The sequence below is a fragment of the Lepidochelys kempii genome, chromosome 1 (genome assembly GCF_965140265.1).
Source record: "Lepidochelys kempii isolate rLepKem1 chromosome 1, rLepKem1.hap2, whole genome shotgun sequence".
Taxonomy (NCBI): domain Eukaryota; kingdom Metazoa; phylum Chordata; order Testudines; family Cheloniidae; genus Lepidochelys; species Lepidochelys kempii.
In genome coordinates this window covers 329,671,921-329,690,186 of record NC_133256.1, presented here as the reverse complement: position 1 = coordinate 329,690,186, position 18,266 = coordinate 329,671,921, and the positions used below count along the sequence as shown (strand labels likewise).

The following is an 18,266-nucleotide window of genomic DNA, read 5'->3' as shown; positions in this document are numbered from 1 at the left end:
GTGTTTCTGTGAACTCATCTGTTAATCATCTTAGGACCTGAACAGGGGTATCACTGGGCAGGAAGAAGGGCTCTGGATGCTATAGCCACCCCAAAATTTGCCTTAGACCCCTGTAGCAATGGCCGGTCTCTCGCCGCCCAGATCTGAAGGCAGAGTGGAGAGCAGCAACTGCTGGTTGGGTGCCCAGTTCTAAAGGCAGCTCCACAGCAAGCAGCAATGCAGGAGTACGCTCAGGGCAGGTGGGGGGTCCCCACATCAGCCCAGACTGACCCGCTCTAAGCTGGGTTCCTGGACCCTGCCGCCCCCCGTGGTCACTGCTCCCTGAGGGCTTTGCTGGCCCAGGTCCCCCTGCCCAAGTGGCTGTTACCAGCTGTGAACAGTTGAAGGGCGGCAGGGAGTTGAGGAGGAGCCACAGCCCTGGGGCCCCAGCCCCAGCAGGAGGAGATCAGGAGCACCGCTGCTGCCTGCACCGTGGCACCAGCCAGTGCAGCAGTCACCCCTCCAACCTGGCCAGGCACTTAAGGGGGAGGAAGAGGAGGTGACAGGGCCAGCACTTACCAGAGGAGAAGCAGAGGGCAGCCCCCCAGTTTTCTGTCGAGAACATCACAGCACCCCCCTCCCAACAAGAGGTTAGTGAAGCCGCTGATCCTGAATGTGTTCAGCATAAAGCCTATTTGTATTTATGGAACCAGACAACATTCAGTTTCTACAAAAAATGAGGATTACTCAGCTGTAACCAGAGTTTTTCCAAGTGTTTGCTACACCTGAAAGGAATGTAAAGTTTCATCAGTCTTTTCTGAATACAAAAAGTGACAGTCAAAAGGTAAGTCCTCTGTCCTGCTGACCATCAGGGGCTATGCCAAAATTCTGCAGCCACGAGGCCCTCCTTATGGTCACAGCTGATGCCATCACTCTGGATGAAGCATCCACCATGTCCAGACTGCAATAAAGTCTTGGGTACCAGATGGCCTGCTGCAATGAAAGCTGTAAACTCCCTGGAAGCTTCTGGCATCTCTTTATGAATTTGGACACTGCATCCCAATTCACAAAGTCATATTTGGATAATAACACCTGCTGATTTGCAGTGTGCATCTGCCATGATGAATTCAGATAAATTTTCCTCTTCATCAAGTCCAGGCCTGGACTCTTTGTCCTTAGGGGTGGACTTATATCTCCCCTGTCAAGACCTGTCATTTACTGCAGTCACCACAAGCGAGTTAGGAGCTGGATGGGAGTAAAAACACTCCAAGTCCTGCATGGGGACATACTATGGCTTTTCAGAACACTTATCTGTAGGCGGTAATGAATTTGGAGTATTGCAAAGAGATTCAAGCAGGCTCCAAAAGGGATTCATTTATCAGGGGAGCTGCTCTCCCTGGAGGTCAGGACAGGAGGCTATCCAGCAACTTATGAACATTCTTCTTCACAATTTCAGCCTGAATTCCCAAGGAGGAAGGTATATGCCTAAGATCCCAGTATAACCTAAAGTCCTCAGGCACTGGAGAGGAAGAGTCTGCTATAGCACAGTCATCTGGAGAGGAAGAATAAGGGTGAGGGGCCAATGGAGGCTGCTGGGAGGGAAGGCGGGGGAACATGTTCTTGTAGGAGACAGTCTGTCTGGACTGGCTCAGGAAGAATAACCTCAGACCGCACCTGTAATAGAGGTGGCTCAGGAATAGAGACCACATTGGGAATCTGTGATTTTGCCCCAGACTGCATCAAAGAATGGGATTTCCAAGACTGAGGCACATCCCAAGGATTCAAGGAAGCCACTGCAAATAGGAGTAAGGCATTTGTGGCCAGAGGCCCCTATCCCTACTGCAGGAATGGTGCTAATCCCAGTACCAATGGTAACCTGAGGATCAATAATAGTACTTCAAAGGCCAGGGGAAAAAGGGGAAATCCCTGAACCAGATCTCCAGGAGCCCTAGAAGTCATCTAGTGGGAATGGAGGAGTCACCCCAAAGGAGCAAACAAATGGTCAGCCTCATCCAGAACCCAATATGAAGAAGGCATCAGTGCTGAGGCTGAATGGGAGGTCAACACCATCCGTACCAGAAGATGCATCGCACGTCTAATCGTCATCTAAGCAAATGACTGAGGCAAGACTGATGTCGGTGCCTGTCAAGGTTCCTCCCCCACTTTGAACTCTAGGGTACAGACGTGGGGACCTGCATGAAAACCTCCTAAGCTTACTTTTACCAGCTTAGGTTAAAACTTCCCCAAGGTACAAATTAATTTTATCTTTCGTCCTTGGAATAACCACTGCCACCACCAAACTCTAACTGGGTTTACTGGGAAACATAGTTTGGACACGTCTTTCCCCCCAAAATCCTCCCAACCCTTGCACCCCACTTCCCGGGAAAGGTTTGGTAAAAATCCTCACCAATTTGCATAGGTGAACACAGACCCAAACCCTTGGATCTGAGAACAATGAAAAAGCATTCAGTTTTCTTACAAGAAGACTTTTAATAGAAATAGAAGAAAATAGGAGTAAAGGAATCACCCCTGTAAAATCAGGATGGTAGGTACCTTACAGGGTAATTAGATTCAAAACATAGAGAACCCCTCTAGGCAAAACCTTAAGTTACAAAAAAAGACACACAGACAGAAATAGTTATTCTATTCAGCACAATTCTTTTCTCAGCCATTTAAAGAAATCATAATCTAACACATACCTAGCTAGATTACTTACTAAAAGTTCTAAGACTCCATTCCTGTTCTATCCCCGGCAAAGCAGCGTATAGACAGACACACAGACCCTTTGTTTCTCTCCCTCCTCCCAGCTTTTGAAAGTATCTTGTCTCCTCATTGGTCATTTTGGTCACGTGCCAGCAAGGTTACCTTTAGCTTCTTAACCCTTTACAGGTGAGAGGAGTTTTCCTCTGGCCAGGAGGGATTTTAAAGGGGTTTCCCTTCCCTTTATATTTATGACAGTGCCAAACCTGATGAATGTGTCTATAGTAAGGACATAGTGACAAAGATTGCAGTACTAAGGAGTTCACTGACACAGATGCTAAGGAGGTCGACTGTGACTCTGCCCCAGATGGTGAGGAATGTAGTGCCGACAAGCGAGACAGCTCGGTAACCCAGTCAGACAGCACCAGTGCCACAGCAGAAGAAGATGAGGTAGAAGCCACAGCAGCTGACAGCCCCTGAACTACCAGGGAATCTTCATCAGAATGGCAAAGCAGGTCTGACATCATCCTAGTGGTGTGGAGAGAATCCATGCCAATGCTATAGTCATTAGTACTGGACTCTACGGACAGCCCATGGCCAGTACTGGAGTTGACAATAGAGTCCAATTGATCTCAGCATAGTACCGTGGAGTGATTAGGTGGGCCTGCTCCATCGTGTATACTGAAGGACTCAGTGCCACTCAGCAGTCCTCTTAGAGGATGAAGAAAAGTCCCTCTGAGTCCTGGAACAGTCCCAGTGGGTCTTATAGGAGGCTCTTCCTTGGAGGACCTCTAAGGATGAAGATTCCACCACTTCCCTAGGTAACCCTTCCAGTGCTTCACCACCCTCCTAGTGAAATAGTTTTTCCTAATATCCAACCTAGACCTCCTGCACTGCAACTTAAGACCATTGCTCCCTGTTCAGTCATCTGCCACCACTGAGAACAGCCGAGCTCCATCCTCTTTGGAACCCCCCTTGAGATAGTTGAAGATTGCTATCAAATCCCCCCCTCACTCTTCTCTTCTGCAGACTAAATAAACCCAGTTCCCTCAGCCTCTCCTCATAAGTCATGTGCCCCAGCCCTCTAATCATTTCCTTTGCCCTCCGCTGGACTCTCCAATTTGTCCCCATCCTTTCTGTAGTGGGGGGCCTAAAACTGGATGCAGTACTCCAGATGTGGCCTCACCAGTGCCAAATAGAGGGGAATAATCACTTCCCTCAATCTGCTGGCAATGCTCCTACTAATGCAACCCAATATGCCATTAGCCTTCTTGGCAACAAGGGCACACTGTTGACTCATATCCAGCTTCTCGTCCACTGTAATCCCCAGGTCCTTTTCTGCAGAACTGCCACTTAGCCAGTCGGTCCCCAGCCTGTAGCAGTGCATGGGATTCTTCCGTCTTAAGTGCAGGACTCTGCATTTGTCCTATTGAACCTGATCAGGTTTCTTTTGGCCCAATCCTCCAATTTGTCTTGGTCACTCTGGACCCTATCCCTACCCTCCAGTGTTTCTACCTCTCCCCCCATGTTAGTGTCATCCACAAACTTGCTGAGGGTGCAATTCATCCCATCATCCAGATCATTAATGAAGATGTTGAACAAAACTGGCCCCGGACAGCCCCCTGGGACACTCCACTTGATACTGGCTGCCAACTTGACATCGAGCCATTGATCACTACCCGTTGAGTCCGACAATCTAGCTAGCTTTCTATCCACTTTATAATCCATTCATCCAATCTATTCTTGTTTAACTTGTTGGCAAAAATACTGTGGGAGACCATATCAAAAGCTATGCTAAAGTCAAGATATGTCACATCCACTGCTTTCCCCTATCCCAGGGCCAGTTATCTCATCATAGAAGGCAACCAAGTTGGTCACGCATGACTTGCCCTTGGTGAATCCATGTTGACTGTTCCTGATCACATTCCTCTCCTCCAAGTTCCTCAAAATGAATTCCTTGAGAACCTGCTACATGATTTTTCCAGGGACTGAGGTGAGGCTGACTGGTCTGTAGCTCCCCAGATTCTCCTTCTGCCCTTTTTTTAAAGATGGGCACTATATTTGCCTTTTTCCAATCATCTGGGACCTCTCCTGATCACCACGAGTTTTCAAAGATAATGGCCAATGGCTCTGCAATCACATCAGCCAACTCCCTCAGCACCCTCAGATTCATTAGGTCTGGCCCTGTGGACTCGTGCATGTCCAGCTTTTCTAAATAGTCCTTAACCTGTTCTTTCACCACTGAGGGCTACTCACTTTCTCCCCATACTTTGCTGACTAGTGCAGCAGTCTGGGAGCTGACCTTGTCTGTGAAGACTGAGGCAAAAGAAGCATTGAGTACTTCGGCTTTTTCCACATCATCTGTCCCTAGGTTGCCTTTCCCAATCAGTAAGGGTCCCACACTTTTGCTGACCTTCTTGTTGCTAACATACCTCTAGAAACCCTTCTTCTTACCCTTTATATCCCTTGCTAGCTGCAACTCAGGTCTTCCTGATTACACCCCTGCATGCTTGAGCAATATTTTTATACTCCTCCCTAGTCATCTGTCCAAGTTTCCACTTCTTGTAAGCTTCCTTTTTGTGTTTAAGCTCACCGAAGATTTCTCTGTTAAGCCAAGCTGGTCGCCTGCCGTATTTGCTATTCTTTCTTCACATTGGGATGGTTTGTTCCTGCGCCCTCAATGAGGCTTCTTTAAAATACAGCCAGCTCTCCTGGACTCCTTTCCCCCTCATATTAGCCTCCCAGGGGATCCTGCCTATCACTTCCCTGAAGGAGTCAAAGTCTGCTTTTCTGAAGTCCAGGGTCCATATTCTGCTGCTCTCCTTTCTTCCTTTTGCCAGGATCCTGAACTTGACCCATAGGCGCCGATTCTGTGGGTGCTCCAGGGCTGGAGCACCCACAGGGAAAAATTAGTGGATGCTCTGCATCCACCGGCAGCCAAGCTCCTCTCCCTGCCCCACCTCACCTCCACCTCCTCTCCTGACTGCGCCGTGGCCCCGCTCCTCCGCCTACCTCCCAGCACTTGCTGCTGCCAAACAGCTCTTTGGCTTCATAGCAAGCTCCGTGAGGGAGGTGGGAGGAGCAGGAACGAGGCACGCTGAGGGGAGGCAGTAGGGCTGGAGTGGGGATTTGGGGAAGGAGTCGGAATAGGGGCAGGGCAGTGATTGGAGGGGCAGGGCCAGGGCCAGAAGGGGGTCAATCACCCACCGGCACGAGTAGAAGTCAGCACCTATGACTCAACCATCTCATGGTCACTGCTTCCCAGGTTGCCACCCACTTCTACTTCCCCTACCAATTCTTCCCTGTTTGTGAGCAGCAGGTCAAGAGGAGCATGGTCCCTAGTTGGTTCCTCCAGCACTTGCACTAGGAAGGTGTCCCCAACGCTCTCCAAAAACTTCCTGGATTGTCTGTGCACCGCAGTATTGCTCTCCCAGCAGATGTCAGGGTGATTGAAGTCCCCCATGAGAACCAGGGCCTGTGATCTGGAAATTTCTGTTAGTTGTCCAAAGAAAGCCTCGTCTACCTCATCCTCCTGGTCTGGTGGTCTATAGCAGAAGCCCACCAGGACATCGCCCTTGTTGCTCTGACCTCTAAACTTAACCCAAAGACTCTCAACAGCTTTTCTCCAGATCCATACTGGAGCTCTGAGCAGTCATACTGCTCCCTGACACACAGTGCAACTCCTCCACTTTTCTCCCCCGCGTGTCCTTCCTGAACAGTTTATACCCATACATGACAGCGCTCCAGGCATGTGAGTTACCCCACCAAGTCTGTTATTCCTGTTCCTTCAAGGAACATCATAGTTCCTTGACTGTGCCAGAGCTTCTAATTCTTCCTGCTTGTTTCCCAGGCTTCTTAAGTTCGTGTAAGTTAATTAGCCGATTGCCCTACTTTCTCAGGCCTCCCCTGTTGCACCTCCTCCTTGTGTTTCCTTCCTGTATCCCTCTTCCTGTTAGGGAAAGCACTGGATATCGAGCCAGGAGCCACACTGTGTTAGCTCCAAAAGACAGCGCAGGACTAGACAACCTGAAGAGGTCCCCAGTGCTGAAATAGGCTTCGTGACCTGCTCAAAGAGGTGCTGATTCAGACACAAAAATCTCTCACCACCTGTATCCTCCTCTTAAATGACTTTTTTTAATGTGCCCTTCTTCCAGGTACAACAAACACTGTGTGTGGGTCACTACTGGGTTTAGCCACCCCACACAACAGACAATATTTAAACCCTAATGAGGGCGTCACCCAGGCCAACTAACTATCCATCCTAACTACTGTAACTAAACTAAGGGTTCTACTAAGCTACACTAACCATGAACTATATACAACAAATTTCCAGAGAAACTGAGAAAAACAGCATGAGGTAAATCATTACACAAAGAAAGCTCCAACTCTAGCCACGGGCAGTGAGGAGAGTCGGGGTGGCACTGCCTTTAAATAGCCAGGGAAGGGCTAGAGCCACGGGATGCGAGTGCTGCCCCTATGGTACTACCAGGCAAAAGTCTCCAGTTTTGATGCACAGGATGTGCACACACAGGAGTGTAACACACATCTGCACCCACTCAAAGAACACGACATACAGGATTCCTAAAGTCATGGGATTGCAACTTGGTTTTTTGCAGTGTAAATTTTGCAGTGCAAAAGCCTGTCAAAACTTGAAGCAATATAAATCAAAGAAACCATCGAGTGATAAGATGTCCACAATGCAAGGTGCACTCCTTTTTGCAAGTCATTTTAATTAGCTAATTGCTTCCAGATGAAGACCTCTTCCAGAAAGCACTGTTTCTGAAAGTGATATTTTAGCATAGGTGAATCGAAGTAGCTGTATTGAAACAGCATTGCTACTTTAGTGGGAGTACTGCCCTTTCGAATTGCCAGCACTATACTTTTAAAGTCACAGGTGACGGAAAATGCTGGCTATGTTCTATCTACATAGTAACTGCCTGCACTAGAAACACTGTATCAAAGAAATCAGTGTCATCACTACAACAGAAAGACTTTGGGTGTGTCTACACAGCAGCTGGGAGGTGTGATTCTCAGCTCAAGTAGAGATACACACACTAGATCTGCTTCCGCTAGTGTGTTAAAAATAGCAGTGTGCCTGCAGTGGCATGGGTGCAGCACAGGCTAGACATCCCAAAATTGTACTCGAGCGGCTGGCCTGAGCCACTGCCACCACACTGATATCTCTAACACTAGCTCATGCAGAGCTAGTACATATATGTCTGCACATGCTGGCAAGCACAACTCCCAGCTGCTCTGCAGACATACCCTTAATATTCAGCCTCTTAGAAGAGTTGTTGAGACATACAAGCAAATATAAGTGGCAACATGCATTTAAAAGTCCAAAACAATCTAGCAAGGTACAGTCTTCGTTCAAGATGAAGGGATGATGTGGATGAAGGCAAAGCGGCGGACGTGTTATTCCTTGACTTTAGCAAAGCTTTTGACATGGTCTCCCATAGTATTCTTGTCAGCAAGTTAAAGAAGTATGGGCTGGATGGATGCACTACAAAGGTGGGTAGAAAGTTGGCTAGATTGTCGGGCTCAACAGGTAGTGATCAATGGCTCCATGTCTAGTTGGCAGCTGATATCTAGCGGAGTGCCCCAAGGGTCGGTCCTGGGGCCAGTTTTGTTCAATATCTTCATAAATGATCTGGAGGATGGTGTGGATTGCACCCTCAGCAAGTTTGCAGATGACACTAAACTGGGAGGAGTGGTAGATACGCTGGAGGGTAGGGATAGAATACAGAGGGACCTAGACAAATTGGAGGATTGGGCCAAAAGAAATCTGATGAGGTTCAACAAGGACAAGTGCAGAGTCCTGCACTTAGGACGGAAGAATCCAATGCATCGCTACAGACTAGGGACCGAATGGCTAGGCAGTAGTTCTGCAGAGAAGGACCTAGGGGTGACAGTGGACGAGAAGCTGGATATGAGTCAACAGTGTGCCGTTGTTGCCAAGAAGGCCAATGACATTTTGGGGTGTATAAGTAGGGGCATTGCCAACAGATCGAGGGACGTGATCGTTCCCCTCTATTCGACATTGGTGAGGCCTCATCTGGAGTACTGTGTCCAGTTTTGGGCCCCACACTACAAGAAGGATGTGGAGAAATTGGAGAGAGTCCAGCGAAGGGCAACAAAAATGATTAGGGGTCTGGAACAAATGACTTATGAGGAGAGGCTGAGGGAACTGGGATTGTTTAGTCTACGGAAGAGGAGAATGAGGGGGGATTTGATAGCTCCTTTTAACTACCTGAAAGGTGGATCCAAAGACGATGGATCTAGACTATTCTCAGTGATAGCAGATGACAGGACAAGGAGTAATGGTCTCAAGTTGCAATGGGGGAGATTTAGGTTGGATATTAGGAAAAAGTTTTTCACTAGGAGGGTGGTGAAACACTGGCATGCATTACCTAGGGAGGTGGTGGAATCCCCTTCCTTAGAAGTTTTTAAGGTCAGGCTTGACAAAGCCCTGGCTAGGATGATTTAGTTGGGGATTGGTCCTGCTCTAGGCAGGGGGTTGGACTAGATGACCTCCAGAGGTCCCTTCCAACTCTGATATTCTATGATTCTAAGATGGTTTCTCACAGTCTCCTTGCGAGCCTTTTACTGGCTGGTCTGGCCAGGACCCATCACAGAGATCAAATCACTTGGTTTCTTTGTCTCCTGAGGTGAAGGATGAAAACAGAGCCCCTCTCTGTTCCTTATATTCCCAAAAGGGTTGTTTTTTTCTTACAAGTCTCCTTTGTCTCTCTGAGGTGAAGGAGCCTTGTTAATTCACTGTTTCTCAAGTTAAGGATCAGGATAACCCCCACTGGTTTAGCTTAATGGCTTTGTTTACCGCTAATATGTAAAATGGGGAAAACCCACATTCCTTTGTCCAGGACAGACCTGTTTCTTACTTTTACCTGGACAAGTCTGTCTTGTCTTAAACATGTTCTAGTAACATCATGCAAAGGGAAGTCGTAACTTCACATACAAGGTCAATACATGCATTTTACAATATTAATAACCAGTGTGTTTTTAGCTTTCACATTATACCTCATAAGGCATATTTGATACAAATCTTATTACAGTAATATGTAGGGTGTGAATACAGAGGTGCCTAGGGTCACAACAACATTAAAGGTTTTGTTCAGAGGGGGGTGCAGATTGAAAAAAGAAGGCCCAGCCCATAGATTATGGATAAAAAAGGCACATTCAACTTTCACTTTCAATTTTGTCTCAACTTTATTTAATACCACCTGTTCCCACACTTCGTTCTAGTTGTGTCACTGTATTTGGACTAACACATTTGTTCTCCATACTTCAGTGTATTGGTCTGAATTCATATTTTTCAACTTAGTGTGAAGCTTTACAGTCCTGTTACAATATCTAGGGGGAGGGAGAAAATGGGCTGATATAATACAACAAATGAATGTTTTAATGCAAGCTATTTTAATAAGGAAAAGATTAAATATTTAGATCATACTACTGGCATGCACTGTGCTTCACAGGGAAAAATGGATTCCTATTCCACACTGTTTACAATCTAAGGGTTGAATTTTATTTTTATCATACATCCTAAGTACGGGTCAGGACATAATTGCTCTGCCCCAAGAGTGGACCAAGCAACAAGACTCATCTACATGGGAAAACTGACCAGAATTGTTATTGCGGAATAAGCTATTCTGGAATAGTTCCCTGTATGGACACACTAAAGGCTTGTCTACACTGGCACTTTACAGTACTGCAACTTTCTCGCTCAGGGGTGTGAAAAAACACCCCCCTGAGTGCAGCAAGTTTCAGCGCTGTAAAGCGCCAGTGTAGACAGTGCCCCAGCGCCGGGAGCCGTGCTCCCAGCGCCAGTAGCTATGCCCCTCGTGGAGGTGGGTTTTTTAGAGCGCTGGGAGAGCTCTCTCCCAGTGCTCTGCTGAGGCTACACAAGCCATGTTAAAGCGCTGCCACGGCAGCGCTTTAACATTGCCAACGTAGACAAGCCCTGATTCTGGAAAAAGAATATCCACAGAGAGCTATTGCAGAATAACTTATCCCGCAATAGCTATTCCAGTCAATTTCCCTATGTAGAACAAGCCCTAAATCACAATCTGGTGTCTGGTCACTTTTTGCATTTGGGAAAATAACTTATACCAGTCCTACACCTTGTGCAGATTACTTTCCTCTCTGCATTGGTTCAAATGTGCTGACCGCCACATCTTTGTAGGGAAGGTAGGGCAGAAGCCCTTTACAGGCTGCTCTCCACCCTGAACCGTGACATGGGTATAGACCACACAGAGAATTAAATTAGTGACTTACACATTTTTACTCCTTTGTGTTGGCACATCATGTGGGCCACAACTGTGCCCTAAATTAGGTAGATAAACTTGTGTGTCTGGTACAAGAGTGCATACTAAATTTTGTACATTTAAAATTAAGTTTCTAGTAAAAAAGAAATATGGTGGGAGTATGGAAGGGGGAAACAGGTAAACATTTGTGATCCAAAGTCTGTGATTCAAATTTGTCTTCTCAAAAAACTTGATCCATTTCTACTCCTGGGACAAATTCTCTGTACCATCCATCGCAAAGGCAAGAGTACATTCCCAGCATGAACAAATATTAGAGGCCAATTCAAGACACTGCAGAAACAAATTCAGCAACTGAGTTGAATCTTAATCTACTGCAGGTTATCAGTGCACAGCTATGAACTTTTTTTTGTTTTCTGAATGATCTCAACATGACACCAAATTCTTGCAACATTTATACTGTGGGTACAAGTAAACAACCTGCAGAATGTGCTCCCATGATAACTTGAAAAGTGTCATGGCACTCAGTGGGTTTAAAGAAATAAACAAACCTGTACAGACATAGTTCAAGAACAATAATGCACAGAAGTGATTCTAAAATACTACTGTGTCAGAACAGGAAGAGAGAAGTATGTGGAACATTAGGAAAATGGTTCATGTCATTACACACATCAGGAATTCAGAATACACAGATTGTCAAGGAAGTTTTTCTGCTTAATTTGTTGACCTTTTCTATAGTTACAGATACAAATAATCCATATTAAATATCCATATTGAAAGATGGCAGGTCAATCTCTCTAATGAGCAAAGATATGTGGTTTGGTCTGTTCCAACCTGACAGATTACTTAATTTACAGGAACATTCTTTGAGATACGATCTTAACCTGGGTCCCACTGTAGAAGTGTGCACACCATGCACATAAGACCAAAATATTTTAACCAGCAGGGTCTTTTGGGGCTATGCATGTGCTCTTCACATCCTTGTGCCCCGGTCCTCAGTGAAGTTATAAAGGGCAGAGTAGCCCCACTGCCCCTCAGTTTCTTTACTAACATATAATCCAAGTAAACGGCTCCATATCAGTAGAGGAGGAGCACAGGTTGTGGGATTGGTGCGATTTCAAAAGAATCTTGAAGAATTCCAGTTACTATAAGGTAAGTAACCTCACTTTCTTCTTTGAGCATTTGTCCACATGCGGTACCAATGCCAATGATGCCAAGGGAGTAATGTCAGTCACCGAAGATAGAAGACACTTTGAAGCGTTTTTTGAAGCAGGAGCAGACTGCTTTTGAGGGGGAACCTCAGAATCTACACTACAAAATGTACTTTCCATTAGAAACAGTTAATTGGCATGAGGAGCCCTTTGTGGGAGCTCAGAAAAAATTACAAATGGCACACTCAGAGATATGAGACTCGCCTAAACAAAACATTTTCTATGTGCATCATTGGCAAGCATAGGGATCCTGCAAGCAGGGCATATTTTAAAGCCCTGAAACCTATTTTCAGCCATCAGACCTACTCTCCAGTACAAAGGTGATACTCAAAAGAAAAATAAAAGAAAAAACTTATCAAAACTAATTCTAAATGTAAGAACTATGGGGAAGCTGGGGGACAACATGGGCTCTGACTCACTACCATGGGCAATGAAAAGGACCTGTGTGGTGGTTGAGGCTGCTCTCTCCTTTTTACCCTTGCTGTAGGGTGTGTGAAGGTAAGCAGGATGCATGCGTAGCCCCAATAGACACTTCTGGCTAAAAGATTCTTGGCTAACACACCTACAGTGATAGCTGTGTGGACAAACGCTCAAAGAAGATACTTCCAAGTCATATACAATAGGTTTTTACCTGGCTGTGGAGCCTAACAGATTCACACCTTGCAAGTTTCTCCATGATACTTTGTACTCTTATCAAAAGACTCTGAACATTTCAAAAGTACAAAGATCTTATTTTAGTATTCTTGTAGATTTTAAATTGGCTAGATTAATTCATTTCTAGGCGCTATAGCCATAACTGATAAATCATACACAGGCAAACTCTGAACATGCTCACATAAGAGGTAGTTAATGTTGGGATAGAGTACCCCAAAGTATCACTAGGTTTAAGCATGTCTCTGGTTCCATTAAAAATCTTAATAAATTGGTCATTTATGGTGAAATGTAAAACACACACAAGATGGACGGAAGGTGTGCTGTTTCTTTAAAACTGTTGCAGGGAGCTGGACAAGAGGTGGACTGAGGAAGATTCTAGACTGTAGCGTTACAGTGAAGCAGAGAGAAAAAGGAAGACAGATCCAGTAACTTCAGGAAAAAGAAAAGGAGTACTTGTGGCACCTTAGAGACTAACCAATTTATTTGAGCATGAGCTTTCGTGAGCTACAGCTCACTTCATCGGATGCGTACCGTGGAAACTGCAGCAGACTAACTTCAGGGGTACCACTTTTCTGATCTAATCAAGTTCTTTGTTCCATGTTAGAGGGAAACTACAATTTCAGTTGTCAAAGGTGTTGGCGTCACAAGCTGATGTCATTTTGGTGGCTCACACACATTTTGGTATCGTTTTGACTCTATTCTGGAAAGCAGCAACTCTGAAAGTGTCCCTAGCCTCTGTTTGCCAGAAGCTAGGAATGGGCCACTTGATGATTACCTGTTCTGTTCATTCCCTCTGGGGTACCTGGCATTGGCCACTGTTGGAAGACAGGATACTGGGCTAGATGGACTTTTGATCTGACCCAGCATGGCCGTTTTTATGTTCTTATAAAGTGACAGATGTCACGATAGTTATCTGCATACACGCTTCCTGCAGGATGCTATTGCTACGAGGGCTAACACTGTCTTTGGATGCATGAGTAGGGAAATACCAAGAAGTGAGGTGACATTACCTGTGTATACAGCATTAACGAGATTATTATTGGAATACTATGCCCAGTTATGGTATCTACAATTCAGAATGGATGTTGGAAAACTGGAAGAGGACTCAGAAGAGCTGTAAGAGTGATTTCAAGATCTGGAAAACCTGTCTTACAGTGAGAACCCTTAGACATGCATTTAGCGTATGGAAGAGAAGGTTAAGAGATAATTTGATTATGGTCCATCAGTATCTACATACAGGGAGACAATTTGTTAGCAGATATGTCTTTGTCAGATATAAAGAACTAACACCCTCCAATAGGCTGGAAGATAAAGCTCAAGGGATGGTGGGATTCTCCATCATTTGAAGTCTTTCCGATTGGATGACTTTCTAAAAGATATGCTCTAGATCAACCAGAAGTTATGGACTTGATGCAGTAATTAGTGGGTGAAATACCATGGCTTGTGTTATACAGATCAGGCTAGATCGTCATAATAGCCCCTTTAGGCCTTAAAATGCATGAAAAAGAACAGCTTATTTTGTATACACCATTCCATAAATGTAAGACACAGACTTGTGAGATTCCCACCACAGAACCAGTATCACTTCCGTGGGGGAGATGGGGGGGGGGGCGCGGAGAGGAGGAGAAGTCTTCATGGAAATTTGTCCAGCTGCCAACCCAGCAAGTCAAAAGAGGAAAGTCCATCTGTCTGGAGTGGAAAAACTCATGAGGAGATATATTTTCAATGCACTTGTTTAGTATAGGACAAAAAATTGTGTACATATTTCAGGAAAGAATTATACTTTTTTTTAAAAAAAAAATCTCAATTTTATTAGGATGTTAGTAAATTATACAGGATAAAGTTCAGGTCATCAATGTGTGCTCATTTTTATTTTACTTACATACACTCTGATGTGAATTTACTCACAATTTCATTTCTTTTCATTTGTATTCACTATCTTCACAAAGTGGATGCAGCAGGTCTTCCATCAGTAAATTTAATGAAAAACATTTCTCTTAGGCAAGGCACAAAGAATTTAGACAAATTTTCAGTAATTTTTGATTAATCCAATTTTTTTTTTACATTAAGTACAAAGACAACAAGTTAAATAGTCACAAAATATTTCAGTGATACAGAAAATCAGTTGTGAATGCAGCATGATAATGCACAATTCAAAGCAGTCCAAGATGTAAACCGTTTACCATAATTACTTACTAAAAGAGCTTGTTCTGTGTGAACATTTTCAACACCTCCATTAATAAATTAACATTACTGCTCCTTTGTTTTACTCTCATTTGAAAACATTTAGAAATTCCATAGCAAATAATGAAAAATTACAAGAATGAAAAGAGCTGAGATAAGAACTATTTCAAGGCCATTTCACAGCCTTAAAGAATACACAATAAAAAATGAGTTAATGCTTTAAATAACTCTAGTTAGACATTTAGAATGAACACTTCTAAGCATATGCATCTGTAAGAAAAAATGGAAAACTAGCAACAGTTTCAGAGGTGTTCTTGTCTTGGACAAAGTAATATGGTATATGGTAGTTACATACAATGTTCTAACAAGTGTAGAAAGTAATATTTCTAAATTTGTTGTGATTACAATTCTTAGGTGACCAAAATGCTCAGGACAACCATCTAAGAACTTATTTACAAAATAAAAGCTTATTTCAGTTTCAAATGTATAAAAATCAGTTTTGGCACTACCCATAAGGCAATGCATAATATACCCCTTACATAGTAAATGATACAATGAAAAGTAAAGTTAACTGAAAAGAAATTCTATGTAATATTATTTAAAGGGACACTGTCAGTTTAAAAATCACACAAGTGCACATCATTAAAAGTCAACATTAGCAAATAATTACCTCATATGGATATTGGAGATACTGAAGATTTTCTTTATATTTGAAACAGAAAATATCTGTACTATATTTGATACCACTGTGCATTGTTTTTGGTAGTGTCTGATATTTTCATGACTACCAATAATTTGTAGAACTAGTTTCCTTACCTACAATTAATAGCAACACCTTAGGAGCCTGATTCTAATTCCACGGAATGAAAAGAAAAAAAGGCTTCTTCCTCTCAAGTTTTGCCACTGGCTTTTACGAGAGCAAGGAAAGTTTTGCCACTCACAGGAGAAAGAAGATAAATAGACAAGATACATTTTAAAAAATGTAATCTCTGTTACTGATCCTAATAATTTCTTTTTACATTTCCATCAGCTTGGGCAATGAAAATTAACTAATCCGGTTTCAGTTTCTCAGTGTTGTAATGTTTGTGCTGAAAAGACTGCAAGAAAAGTTTATTTGTAATCAATTGTTTCCACTAGAATTTTAATAAATCAAAGAAACCTTTCATTAGCCTTGAAATTTTTAAGAGCTTTTTCAAAACCTAAGGTTAGGGACAAATTTGAATTCACAGTGTCCCTTTAAATCTGAGCAAGTGTAAGATTATTTTAGACTACCAAGAAACCTGTAACACTTGGTTTTGCAAACAAAACCTAATAAGTCAGCATGCATATTTAAGATGAAACAAAAATTAACTTTTACAAGATGTTTAAATAATCCAAAGGCGGGGAAAAAGAAAAAGAAAAAGAAAAAAAAAGAAGGTTTACCCACCTTAAGAGCATTCTCATAAAACGTGGAAACTTTGGAACGCAAATCAAGTTATTAAAATATTCTGTTCAATGGTCATACAAATAACATTCCTACAATTACAAGTATACATACAATTCAGATACTTTTCATTGTTACCTAATATTTAATTAATTAAATTTACAAGACAAACATAAATAAAGCTGTTAAAACAGGCAAGTACAGTACTGGTCTGTCATTCAGCACAAATTGTTTTATACTTCTTTCTTCTTAAAACCCCATCAGGTTAGAAGTTTGTGAAGTCATTCTTCAAATCTAAAAATAAAGATCAAAAGAATTAGATTCCTATGTACATGTACAAATGCTCTATATTGCTGAGGCATATACAAATTGATGAAAAGTCCTATTACTCATTCTGGTCAAGGAACACAATTACCATTGAATGCAAAGTCTTAGAAGAGGCCACAGTCTTTTAGATTATTTTTTATGATGACGTCAGTTACAGCATCAAAAACAAACTGCACATTCTTGGTATCTGTGGCACATGTGAAGTGAGTATAGATTTCCTTTGTGTCCTTTCTCTTGTTCAGATCTTCAAATTGACACTGGATGTATGCAGCTGCCTCTTCATAAGTGTTGGATCCTGAAGGAAGGGAAAAAGTTGTTCAATAAACACTAAATTTCAGGCTAAGTGTCTACACTTACCGGGGATTCAACGCACGGCGATCAACGCATCGGCAATCAATTTAGCAGGTCTAATGAAGAGCCACTAAATCGACTGTCGATTGCTCTCCCATCAACTCCTGTACTCCACCAGAACAAGACGTGTAAGGGGAGTCGACAGGAAAGTGTCTCCAGTCGACATGGCGTAGTGTGGACCCCATGGTAACTACATTATTCACATAGCTGAAGTTGCGTAACTTAGATCGATCTCCCCCCGTAGCGTAGATAAGGCCTAAGCAGCAATGAATATTATACACTTTGAAGGAAGTCATGAACTTTTTTAAAAACTGCTGGACAGTTTCTTTAAAAATGGAAGAATGGTGTGCAGTTTTAAGTAACTGCACAACTACTGTTTTAAGTTACAGTATAAAACTCTTGCTGGTGGTAAAACATACTGGATTATTAATGTTTTAAGTTATATATACAGACGGCCAAGGACTCAAATGAACTCCCACTTACATGGGAGTTTTACCCTTGACTTCAATGGGAAGTTGATCAGGTTATTAAAGAGCTCTAACTGCTCTGCAAATAGAAGTGATGTTTTGTTTCCATGGAACTGTTTGTTCATGTTTTCAGATTAAACACTAAGGAAATTAAATACTGAGGGAACAAAAACTTCCCTCATTCCATTTATTTTTGTTTCCACTCACTTTTCTTTTTCATGTAGCTTTCTTCCATCCCCACCTGCCCAAATTTGTATTTGGCCTATTCCCTCTTTTCTCCCAGTTTTAATTATATTTTTTCAAGTAAGTATTCTCTGCACAAGAGAATGATAGAATTTTATATAATTATGAAAATAAAATAAATCTACCAATAGGTAGTAGAAAACTAAATGCAGACCACTGCTGAATTACATCATCGTCTCTTCCTAAAGAATTCTTGCATACCATATTTTCCCTTCCAATGTGTTTAAAAAAAACCTAAATGCCCTAAATCTCTTTAGGAGAAAATCCTATGATTGTAAAGGTTTTGGAGCAAAATGGAGTACAAGAAGAGCCTAATCAGAATAAATTGGAAAGAATCTCATCACGAAGAATGTTTAAACACTTTAAATACTGAACAAACCAAATATTTGTGTGGGTTCTCCCCCAATGTTTCCAAATATTCCATGTATTTGAAAAGATGTTTGACATC

General features: G+C 43.0%; 1 protein-coding gene across 1 annotated transcript in view; it reads right to left on the bottom strand.

The window, feature by feature from the left end:
• Nucleotides 1-14,612: 14,612 nt before the first annotated feature.
• Nucleotides 14,613-18,266, bottom strand: part of GNAI1 (G protein subunit alpha i1) — a 69,992-nt gene continuing 66,338 nt past the window's right edge. Inside the window, exons 8-9 of the mRNA XM_073328619.1 lie at nt 16,846-17,052; nt 14,613-16,724 (exon numbers count right to left, since the gene is read on the bottom strand). Coding sequence (XP_073184720.1) covers nt 16,862-17,052 — 191 coding nt within the window. The 3' untranslated portion in view covers nt 14,613-16,724; nt 16,846-16,861. The remainder of the gene's footprint in view (nt 16,725-16,845; nt 17,053-18,266) is intronic.